This window comes from Columba livia, chromosome 16 (assembly GCF_036013475.1).
Source record: "Columba livia isolate bColLiv1 breed racing homer chromosome 16, bColLiv1.pat.W.v2, whole genome shotgun sequence".
In the NCBI taxonomy this organism is placed as follows: Eukaryota; Metazoa; Chordata; class Aves; order Columbiformes; family Columbidae; genus Columba; species Columba livia.
Genome location: NC_088617.1, coordinates 13495671 through 13507894, shown reverse-complemented (window position 1 = coordinate 13507894; position 12224 = coordinate 13495671). Strand labels below are relative to the sequence as shown.

The 12224-nt window shown below is 49.3% G+C and overlaps 1 protein-coding gene across 2 annotated transcripts; it reads right to left on the bottom strand.

The window, feature by feature from the left end:
* Positions 1-9071, bottom strand: DYNLRB1 (dynein light chain roadblock-type 1). 2 transcript variants are annotated; one of them, XM_005514601.3, is made up of 4 exons: positions 8805-9071; positions 4717-4792; positions 2175-2342; positions 1-529 (listed from the first exon to the last, which is right to left on the bottom strand). In XM_005514601.3, the coding sequence occupies exons 1-4, from the start codon at positions 9054-9056 to the stop codon at positions 486-488; spliced, it is 540 nt and encodes a 179-aa protein (XP_005514658.2). In that variant the 5' UTR covers positions 9057-9071; the 3' UTR covers positions 1-485. The 2 variants fall into 2 exon arrangements, with proteins under 2 accessions (XP_005514658.2, XP_021137919.2); XM_021282244.2 differs by lacking the exon at positions 8805-9071 and adding an exon at positions 5728-5751.
* Between the last annotated feature and the right edge of the window lie 3153 nt (positions 9072-12224).

Genomic DNA, 12224 nt, shown 5'->3' with positions numbered 1-12224 from the left:
TCACTGATGACACTTTTTAATTTGATATGGCCAGACTCTTTCAAAGTAACTTGTAAAACCAACAGAATAAGACACAACCAGAGGACAGACAAGTTTCATATTTACAAAAGTAATAGTGTAAAAGTAATTCAAAAGTAATAGTGTAAAAGCATTTTTCAAATAGTGGTGACAGAAGCACGGAAACATACAAAGCATAATGTGTTTTAGAACATTATTATAGTTTTATTATATTATCTTCTTAACTATTAAAAGAATCTGTTGAATTTTATTGCCTGATTCTAATTCACCATCTCGTCCTCAAAACAACTGGCGATACAAACTAAAGAAAGCCACTTTTTCTGCTTGTAAACAACAAAACCACCTGCTTTTGTTTTCCCAGACATGGCTGAAGTGACACAGCAGAGTTAACACGAACGCTCTATTCATTACCATTAAATTAAAAAAAACAGTTGAGCAAAGGGAAAATACCAGACCAAGTCAGTGAATCATTCAGTTGGATTCTGGATGACAATCAGGAAGTAGTCTTTATCTGGAGAAAAACAAAACACAACAAAATCATTCCTTCATTGCTGATATTTGTTCACAGCAGCAGTAAATGTCAGCATTTTTTCATATCTTGTTGATGCACTGGGAATGACAGAGTCCTGACATTCATTCTCAATGAGCAAAACAGGCTTGGCATCTCACATCACTTATGAGCCTTACTGAGAAAAGGTGTCAGCTTTAGAAACTCCACGCTCCCAAACCAACTGAATTTAGCTCAGTTTGCACCTAGGAAACTCTAACTGGGGCGGCTGGAGCTGCGGTTTTGCGGGAGCAACGCTCATTCCTCTCTTTTCATGCCTCGCATGGAAACCAGAGGCTGCCTCAGCATCAACCCCAGAGCCGGGCTTAAGATCTGCCTCGGCCAGCCCCGAGGAGAGGTTTATTGCAGCTGCCATCCCCTCCTGCAGCACAACCCACCGTGGGGCAGCACCAAGGAACAAAGCCGAGTTCCTGCCCCACGAGCAACCTGCGCTCATCTCGCTGCTTCCCAGGTGTCCTGGTTTTGTTAAAACCAAGTTTCTCTTTTAGTGAATGTGCCTGTCAGCTAAAGCTTCATATCAGCTGCATTTTCCTGGAGAACCAGATACATGTTTTGGTAAACATAGCAATGGAATGCGAAGTTATTGATAAGCATGGATGGACATCTCGGGAGAGGGGCAACGAGAAACTGGTGACCAAGGAACTGGCCAACTGTGTATAACATCCCATTCACATGAATACTTCATATAAAAGTGGGAGATCATGAGGATCTGGTCCCTTTTTCCTTATGGTGACATTAGGAGAGGACCTTGTGAGTCGTCCCTGCGAACTGAGGCCAGTGACAGACTGAATCCAGCTCCGGTTGGCTGCAGAGTCCAGTCCAGGACTTCAGGTGCCGGCTCTGCAGTTGCTGAGACTTTCAAGATTGGTTTTGTACATTTTGTGTTATTTTCTCTATTCTTATTAGTAAAACATTTTTAATGTTTCCAACTCTTCTCTCTGTCCTTCTTTCCCTCCCGATTGCCTGTGCTGAATGGGAAGGGGGAGAGGGAGGGGCAAAAGGGGAAGGCGGGGAGGAGAGGGGGTTAACAACACATCTGCCAGGGTTTGATTGTCACCCCGCAATCTAAACCCTCGACACCAGGGCATAATTGGATGAAATGAGGATGTTCCCTGAAAAGATGGTTGCTGCTGCTACATTCTACAACTCATTATTCCAGCTACAATATGCTCTATTACTTTTCTCTGAACTGGAAAATCTATTAGACTGTTTTGCTTTATCACTTTGTCTACAGTGCGGAGCTGGAATGGCTCTCCAAATATATTCCTTTCCAACTCTTGTGGTTTTATACTGAAAGCACAAAACATGAGAGGCTGCAACACACTCTCAAACAATATTTAACACCTTCTACTTTGATCAACATGAAATGAGGGAAGCGATTTCCCATATTCAAACAGGAAAAAAGCAAATTTAGGTCAATGATAAAAGCTTTCGACTGACAAGAAAGCAGAACAGCTTCTTGGAAGGGATTATACAATATGAATAAAAGCAGCAGGCAGAACAGTCATCTCAGGCTGACAGTGTCAATCGCACGAGAAGAGAGCTGCACTGGATTCCCTGATCCCTGCTTCACCCCACTCACTTTTACCTGGTGCAACCATGATTTCATTTTTCTTGGAGCGGATGCGCAGGAACGTGAGGTCGTTCTGCGGATCGATGTCCCGCACGGTGCTCCGCGCCTTCATGATGAAGCTGTGCATGAGGCCCGCGTACTGGATCGTCGTGGAGTTGTCCATAGTGCTTTTGATAGGAATACCTGCAAAACAGGGTCAGTGACAAAACTGCAGAACTAACTCCGCCTTGGGCAGCACCAGGTCCAACTGGGGTGGCCATTTAACCTCAGCAGATGTTGTTGCTACACTGGGGATTCTTTTTAAAGGCTTAAACGGAGAACATAAACAGAAATACGATGTGGAAAGGCTAAGATCTGGAACTGCAGGTGTAGGCCAGAAGAACTGTTTACCTCTAGTAGCATCAGTGCTTTACTTTTGCTTTTTCATTTAATTGTTTACTTATGAAATTTATAAATTGAAATAAATAACAACAAAAATATCTGGGACAGAGAGAGGAAATACCAATGTTTCAATGCTTTTCTCCTGACTAGGGACAGCTTTTCCTTTCAGAAAGGCTCCCGAACATCACAGCTGGGCTGGGATTGGTGCTGATTACCGAGAACATCGGTTGCTGTATCACACAGGTATGGGGCCTGTACCTAGTGGAGTCCTCAAGGGTCGGTACTGGGACCAGTATTATTCAATATATTCATCAACAACTTGGATGAGGGACTAGAGCGCACTATCAGCAAGTTTGCTGGTGACACCAAGCTGGGAGGAGTGGTGACACTGGAAGCTGTGCTGCCATCAGAGACCTGGACAGGCTGGAGAGCTGGGTGGGGAAAAATTTAATGAAACAGAACAAGGGCAAGTGTAGAGTCTTGAATCTGGGCAGGAACAACCCCAGGTTCCAGTATAAGCTGGAGAAACGAGCTGTTGGAGAGCAGTGTAGGGGAAAGGGACCTGGGGGTCCTGGGGACAGCAGGGTGACCATGAGCCAGCACTGGGCCCTTGTGGCCAGGAAGCCAATGGTACCTGGGGTGGGTTAGAAGGGGGTGGTCAGTAGGTCAGAGAGGTTCTCCTGCCCCTCTGCTCTGCCCTGGGGAGACCACACCTGGAATATTGTGTCCAGTTGTGGCCCCTCAGTTCCAGCAGGACAGGGAACTGCTGCAGAGAGTCCAGCGCAGCCACCAAGATGCTGAAGGGAGTGGAGCATCTCCCGTGTGAGGAAAGGCTGAGGGAGCTGGGGCTCTGGAGCTGGACAAGAGGAGACTGAGGGGGGACTCATTCCTGGGGATCAAGATGGAAAGGGGGAGTGTCAGGAGGATGGAGCCAGGCTCTTCTGGTGACAACCAGGAACAGGACAAGGGGCAATGGGTGCAAACTGGAACACAGGAGGTTTCACTTAAATTTGAAAAGAAACTTGTTCCTGATGAGGGTGTCAGAGCCTGGCCCAGGCTGCCCAGGGAGGTTGTGGAGTCTCCTTCTGTGCAGACATTCCAACCCGCCTGGACACCTTCCTGTGTAACCTCATCTGGGTGTTCCTGCTCCATGGGGGGATTGCACTGGATGAGCTTTCCAGGGCCCTTCCAATCCCTGACATTCTGGAATTCTGTGAAGGTGAAGGCTCCAAGGTTCAGCCGCAGGAGCTGACACTGTCCTGCGAGGTCCCTGGTTCAGCTCCTGTGTCCCAGCCAAGAGGGCAGAGAAACCAACACACTTTGGCCAGAGCTTTCCCTCCATTATACTTCTGCCACCCAATAGATACGTTTCCCCACAAAAAGGCAGCTAAAATTCAGCTCATGTGTCCGAACAACACAGCAGCCAACTACCAACTACTGGCACAGCACAAAAACCGCTGCAGGTGTTTGTTCAAATAAGTGCAGCTCCAGCCTGGGGAGCACGATCCATTATTCACCATCATGAAAAAGCAGCGAGCAGGAACACAAGCTGCATACAAGTATGCAAGAATCTGATCTTCAATATATTCATGTACAGCCACTGTCTGTCATCTTTCCTAAGGTTTACTTCTAGGAAATATTCAATTTAAAAAGACAATGACACAATTTTAAGAAGCTGGGCTGCTCCCAGTGTATTTAGAGGGCTCTGAACAAGTCTGTTCTATTGGGCCCTTCACTGAGTCCAGAAAGAGACAACCAGCTTACGAGTGTCATGAATCACAGGGCGGTTGGGGTTGGAAGGGACCTCAGGAGATCATCGAGTCCAAGAGGCCAAGACAGCAGCGCTCTGGACATGCACAGCAGCAACATTTCAGATGCTGTGAGAGGTTTTAGCGCTACTGACAAAGCCTTTGACTGAACACAGCCTCAAACACTGGCGTAACTCAAGTATTTCTAAGCGTTTGCTATTTATCTTTATTTATTTACTTCCTAAAACACTAAAGAGAGTTTGCAAAAAAGCAGAAATAAGAAACCAATTTTTCTTGTGTCTCTGCTTTGGCTACAGTAAAATCTTCACTAAAGACAGACTGGAATCTAAATGCAAGTAGCACCATCAGCAGTTTTTAAAGTGCGTGTTCAGAAGTTACATCTCAGAAAACCGAGACTGACACTGTACCTTCAGAATTAACCACAATGATTCCTTGCACTCCTTTTTGGCTCTGGATTCGCTTCAGCGTTTCTTCCACCTCAGCCTGCAAACAGAAAAAGCCCAAATCAATAGATGACAGCTGCTGTTTGCCTTCCACCAGAGCTCTGGAATCATGTGTCCAAGAATAAAGCTGCACCAAGATGATTCAGGCAGATTTTACCTACACCGCCCTACGCAGCGACATGTCTGTGCTTTGGTACCACCTTTTCAGTTGTTTTCCATCTTTGCTCTTCACTCATTTGCGATTATAATCTTGTGGAAACTGGGAACTCCTCTCTAATCTTTGCCCTTTCTCTGCAACCTCACCCATCAGCTCCTCACTGCAGGGTGGCAGCCGGAACACTGCTGAGTCAGACTGCTGCCATTCAGGTGGCAAGCAAAAAGCACATAAGAAAATACACGTGGAATTTATAATTTTTAAATTTTTAAAAAATAATTTTATTTTTTTAAATAATTTTATATATATTTTTTCATAATTTTTTCTGCATTCTTCATACAAGGCTACCTCCCCTTTTATCAAAGGAATGCTAAGAGCAATTACAAATAAGTAAGGGGAAAACCAGCAAATAAATGCTATTTATTTCTAATTATGATTCATGCTGGGATAACTAACAAGATTATAACCACTAAAAATAATTTACAACTTTGTGAAATCAACTTAAAAATAAATCCCAAAAACTGAAGGCCAAGGCAAAAGTCCCTTTGTCTTTGTAAAAACCACCATCAACTTTGGAAGAGCTTTCAAACCTTTCTGCGCAACTGCAAGACATCAATCAACATTCACCTGCGTGTCCTCTGACAGGGTCACAAAGCCTCAGCACCTGAGCTGTTTTCCACAGCCGGGTGAATATTTGGCATTTTCTATTCCCATTAAAGGAAACAGAGACACGCGGCATCTTTCAGGTCTTGCTAGAGAGTCGCACAGCAGCGCTCTCGCGGGGACTCGAATCACCTGAACCTGGGAAAGGCGAGACCCACCCGGCGCATTTGGCCACGGCGGCTGTTCCTGGGGCATCATGAAAACCCTCTGTCTGATTCCACCCCGCAGCACGAGAACGTGGGCGCGTTATAAACCCCGCTCCCTTGTCCTAACAAAACCACACGGCCTCAACCTCAGATCTGCAAACCAATCTTCCGCAGGGTGCTGTCGGTACAAGCAGCTCGGAGTAACAAACTGTCACTGATAAGAGACGGCGCCACTGGAGTTTGTCTTTATGAAGCAGAGTTTTTCTGTCTTATCCAGCATAGAAAAATTCAGTCTTTTCAACAAAGCTCTTGATTATTTCTGAATGCTGGACTATCTTCAAATAGAAGACAAGGGAAGCGGAACAAAGACCGTGTGTACAGATGCTGAGAGGAATATGGCGGCATATTCAAGTCCAAAATAACTTCCTGACTTATTAGCAGTATGTAAGTCCTGATTTGTTAAATACTTTCTTTCATTGGACCTTAACTAATTCGTCTGGACGCAAAGAAGCATCTGCAGAGAACAACACCAATTTTTAATTTCTTCTAACAACCGATAGATAATCTGATGACAAGGGGGGTGATCTGCTGACATGGGAAGGTCTTGCTCCTCCTGTTCTTACTCCCTGGCACAGGGAGCCCTGGTGCTTGTCCAACACCTCCGCAAGCCAGTTCAGCTCAGCAGAGCGGCAAAAACACTGCTGAGAAAAAACCATGTATATTTAACTCGCAAAACAAACAAAAGCTATCTTCACAAAGGGATGGATAACTACAAAAGGTAGTAAATGGGGCAGGAGAGATGCACACTTCAAAAGGAGAATAAATACTCCCCATCACTGGCTTCCTCTTCCATAACCTTTGCTGTATATACAACAGCGGCCTTTGCCTTTCTGTTTTCATCTAGAATGCTTGAACTCCTCGGTTTGCTGAAAAAATCTCTTATTAGACCATTTCAACTCCACACCTTCCACTTAGGTCAATATATATTTCTTTTAGAAATTTTTCCACATATTTTCATCCCCAATTTCACAAACACAAACTGGCCAACAAGACACTTGAACAGGAAACAACCTCCAGCACAACCATGACAAAATAAATACAGTCCAGGTTCCAAAGAATACTGAATAGCCAGCTGGCTTACAACGGTCTTTCCCCTGACTGTTTCCAGCTTTAGGAGCTGTAACCCGGTAGCCACGAGAAACGCAAACGTTTTCCTCGGACGGCACCTTCCCCCATCCCGGGGGGTGTTCGAGTGTCTGACAGAACGAACTGAAGGGTTCAGTCCATGCGATGATTTGGGGCAGGACCCACAGCCCCAGGCAGGCCGGGTGAATCCCCCGGTGACAGCACAGGGACTGTCCCTCTGTCCTGCTCCAGCTGCCCTGGGCTTGTACCTCTTGGAGAAGGAGTCTGATCACACTCTCATCACGGTATCACAGTGTGTTTGGGATTGGAAGGGACCTCAAAAGATCATCTAGTCCAATCCCCCTGCTGGAGCAGGAACACCTAGGTGAGGTTACACAGGAAGGTGTCCAGGTGGGTTTTGAATGTCTCCAGAGAAGGAGACTCCACAACCCCCCTGGGCAGCCTGGGCCAGGCTCTGCCACCATCACTGAGAAGAAGTTTCTTCTCAAATTTAAGCGGAACCTCTTGTGTTCCAGCTTGATCCCATTACCCCATGTCCTATCATTGTTTGCCACCGAGAAGAGCCTGGCTCCATCCTCATGGCACTCACCCTTTATACATTTATAAACATTAATGAGGTCCCCCCTTAGTCTCCTCTTCTCCAAACTAAAGAGACCCAGCTCCCTCAGCCTTTCCTCACACGGGAGATGCTCCACTCCCTTCAGCATCTTGGTGGCTGCGCTGGACTCTCTCCAGCAGTTCCCTGTTCTTCTGGAACTGAGGGGCCACAACTGGACACAATATTCCAGGTGTGGTCTCTCCAGGGCAGAGCAGAGGGGCAGGAGAACCTCTCTGACCTACTGACCACCCCCTTCTAACCCACCCCAGGTACCATTGGCCTTCCTGGCCACAAGGGCCCAGTGCTGGCTCATGGTCACCCTGCTGTCCCCAGGACCCCCAGGTCCCTTTCCCCTACGCTGCTCTCTAATAGGTCATTCCCCAACTTATACTGGAACCTGGGGTTGTTCCTGCCCAGATGCAAGACTCTACACTTTCCCTTATGTTACCTGAAAAACCACCGGGCACGGCTGAGAGCAGAGGGACCCACCTCAGACCATGACACGTCTCACCCTTTCCTAAGGTCTCATCACCTCACTTTTAGCCCAGGAAACACACGGCTCATTTCACAAACCCAGCAGCATCTTCTCTGTCCCATCACCTCTGTGCTTCTCCACGGGGATTTCATGTAACACAAAGATGCTGTAGGACAGGTCTGCGTCCTGGAGGGAGCTCCCAGCCTGGGAGGACACCCCGAGGAGCCAGCCAAGCGTCCTAGTGATGGCACTGGACCCAGGGACACTCAGCCCCCCAGACTCACTGCCCACCGCCCCACCGCTCAGAGGAAACCTGGGACACGCGTCCCATGGACACACCCGCAGGAAAGGACCCACAAGATGAGGGTGACAAGGTGTGTGCGACACAGTGTGTGAGACAGGGTGCGAGACGCAGTGTGTGACACGGGGTGTGACCCGGGCTGTGACCCCGGCCAGGCCACAATCGGCACAGACCCCCCCAACCCCCACTTCACAACACACCGACCGCACCCGCGCGGTCCGGAGACAAACCGAACCCGGCCCGAACCGGTGCGACCAGGGCAAACCGGATAGAGACGGACGGACACCGGACGGCCCAGAGACCCGCCCGGGCGGGGCAGCCCCAGCACCGGTCCCTCGGTCCCTCCGCCCCGCTCTGCGGCAACACGGGCGTTTCCCACAGCGGAGCACCCGAGAGGCGGCGCCTCCCCAGCCGGGCCGGGGCAGCGCCAAGGGGACGGGACGGGATGGGAACGGGACGCGATGGAATGGAACGGGACGGGGCGGGATGAGAACGGGACGGGGCGGGATGGGAACGGGACGGGACGGGCCCCGCGGTTCTGACCGGGCCCCGCGCGCGGCCTCACCCACCATCTCGAGCCGCCTCCGCTCCGCCCGCTCCCGGCAGCGTGCGCATGCGCCGCCCGCTCGGCCAATCCGCGGGAGGAGCGGCCGGAAGCGGCCCTGGCACCGCAGGGGTGGGGCCGAGCAGCGGCACTTCCGCCCGGAGCAGGTAAAGGCGGCGGCAGGCCGCCGGGCCGCCCTGCGCGGCGCGCTGCTCTGCAGGGAGTGGGTGACGAGAGCCTGGCGCCTGGCCCCGGCACGGCGGAGGGACCGAGACATCGCACTATGAATCCTTAACGTAAAACAGTCTCTTCCCGGAATATATACTGACACCTGTATTTACAAGTTAATTTAGGGGGAAGTGTAGCCAAAGTATCAGGAATCCATACTGATAAGGGGAAGGGTAGTGTGTGTGTCAGGGTGGTCTGTAAACCCTGCAGTACCAATGGGGAACAGGAGTGAAAGTGTGGCAGGGATTTTGGGGGGATATAAGCAGGGGCTATTAGGTGTGCCTGCGTTTAGGTAGAACACCCAGTCTTGCAAAATCATTATTAAAATATGCTTTGCTGAGAGATCCTGCCTGGGCCTATTATATTTGCAAAATAATCATTTCCTACATTCTCTGAAGAAAAAGCAATTTCCATACCCAAGCCCAACGCTCTCAGTCCCGTTCATTTCCCTTCCCTGGCCCTTGTGCCTGCGCAGTTCTGCCCCAAGAGCATCATCAAGACCAATGTCAGGCTGACACAGAATCCGCCTCGGACAAGCCTCCCTGTTACAATTACAATGAGATCCTCCTGGGATGGAAATCTGCTCCTGAGCACGGGCTCCAGCCACGGCTTGTGAACAACAATGAGTTCTACCAAGTAGTAAGTGACAGGACAAGAGAAAACGGCCTCAAGTTGCACCAGGGGAGGTTCAGATTGGATACCAGGAAAAAATTCTTCCCAGAAAGGGCTGTGGGGCATTGGAACAGGCTGCCCAGGGCAGTGCTGGAGTCACCATCCCTGCAGGGGTTTAAAAGGCGTTTAGACAAGGTTCTCAGGGTCATGGGTTAGTGTCAGAGTTAGGTTAGGTTATGGTTGGACTTGAAGATCCTGAGGGTCTCTGCCAACTGAAATGATTCTATGATTTCAAAAGCCGCCCTTGAGAAGAAGTGGAATCAACATTCCTTCTCACGGGGCTGGGAGAATGCAGACAAGAAGGGAACATGGAGCAGCAAGCCCCAAAAACCTCATTCCAAACAGATTTTGGATATTTCCCTCCAGAGTTGGACCTGTGGCTCAGGTCAGGGCCGTGCTTGCACCTTCACCAGACCCTGGCTGCTTCCAGTATGACCTCAGACTTTTTGGTCATGTGGCTGAGTGTCTTCTCTGAGTCTCTTGTCTTCTTGTTCTCCTCCCAGCAACGCCGGGGCGTTGGTGTCACGTCAGGGCCTTTACTGTGGAAGTGAAGGGGCAGGAGAGTTGATCCCCCCGGCTGAAGTGCCTCAACTGCCTCTGGAGTCCCAGGAGGTGCCGGCAGAGCCGGGAGGGTCTGTGTGGGTCCCCCTGTGGCTGTGCGGGCACTGGGCACCCAAACCAGGGGCTGGGGACACCGGGAGCTCACACCGTGCGGGTAACAGTGGCTTCTACATGTGAGCATGAAATGCCTGTCCCACCTCTGGACGGATCAGGGATGTGCCGTGGTCTGAAGGCGAAACAAACACTGAGGAACCATATGGAGCGTAACCACAGCTGGTTCTACAAGCACAGTAACGGCATTGGGTGCTTTCCCCCTTTCCTCAGGAATCCGTTCTCTGCTTGGATGTTGTTTCCTTCAGCATCGCAACCCTGCAAGCAGGAAACTGCCCTGCAGCCAATGCTCATAACAGCTACAGAAAACAGAGTTTGTTGGGTGAAAAGTAGAAACATGAGGCGTTTTCCCCCCCCCCCGGCCCCAAGATACTCTGCGAGCTGGCATTTGACACAGCAGATAACCTCACTGGTCCTTCAGATCTGGCAGAGGCTACTTTCTGCTCAGAGGAAAAAGGGATTTCTCCAATGAACCCTGTCATGTGTGCGCTCTGGTATGTTTGCCAGGTTGAGAGTGGACATGGGATCTTCAGAGATCAGGAACAAATCCTTCTTTAGGATCCAGGAAATATACTATTTTCTTTTCCAGTGGATGTTTACAGCTCTGCAACCTGATTAATTGAAATTCTATTCTCTCTTACCAGTCCAGCAGTAAGTTTTCAAGCTTGGCTGCAGAGTCATTTCAGCAGGTTGGTTCCAGCTCTGGTCCCACCGATGACGCCAAGATTGGGTCAGGAGTGCACAGCTGCCATCAGAGACCTAAACCAAAGAGGTTTTGTTTAAACCAAACCAGTGCTCCTGTCTCACCATGAACAAACCCACCAGTAGCCCCCCAGCACTGGTACTGGCACCAGCAATGGAAGCAGCACGGAACTAACACAGCAGTGCAGCCCAGTTGTACATTTATCATGCTTTGCAGTGTGATTCCATTTGGGGTTTTTTGCCTTTTAAAAACAAAACAAACCTGCAGATATACATGAAATATCCTCATAGTAGCATAGCTTAAAGATACCCAAAGCAGTGTCAAATTTTGGGTTTACACAACTTACTTTTAAGAGACTTCATCCAAAGCACAGAGGAAACGACTCAAAACTAACCTCCCCTGCTGTGGAAAAAAGGTGATTATTATTGTGTATTTTTACTTTGCATAGAAAAGTGTACTTGGGAGGTGTATTAACTGAGGCTGTGTGAACATCTGGGACAGTAAAAGCAGAGTGAAAACGCAGCGGGAAGGGCTGCAGGCGGGACAATCACCCTCAATGGAGGAGGAGCCCTTTAGGGAACATTTGAACAAACTGGGCAAAACCAAATTGATGAACCTGGCCGGATGTGCCCAGTGCCACCGTAATGCTGGTCTCAATTATCTTTGCAGGGTCATGGTGAGCAGGAGAGGTTCGTGATGACAGGACGAATGTAAATGCCACTTGTCCCATCCAGGAGGAGGACCAGGGTAACGACACAGCGGGTCAGTCTCATCTGAGGTCTTTTCCGTTCCTGCCTGTCCCCCTGTCATTCCTGAACAGAAAAGGGAACACGAGCTTGCACAGCCGTACCTCATTTTTTTTGTCACTGCAATTAGTGGTACCAGAAGATGTGAAAGCTCCCGTAAAGCAGTTCTCCAGCCCACCTCCTTGGTGCCGGAGCAGCAGCTTCGCTCTCCCTGGGGCAGCGTCCCACGAGCGCGGGAATTGTTTTACCTGCGTTTTTTAACCAGTTACACAAACAGCCGTGTCCGAAACCTCCTCCTGACTTTCCACTGCGATCAGCAATGGCCCAAGATGTGGCAGGAATGAAATGTTCCTGAAGAACTTTTCCAGCAAAACAACTTGGACAGGCTGACGATTTCCACACACAGAAGGAATAACGACCAGAC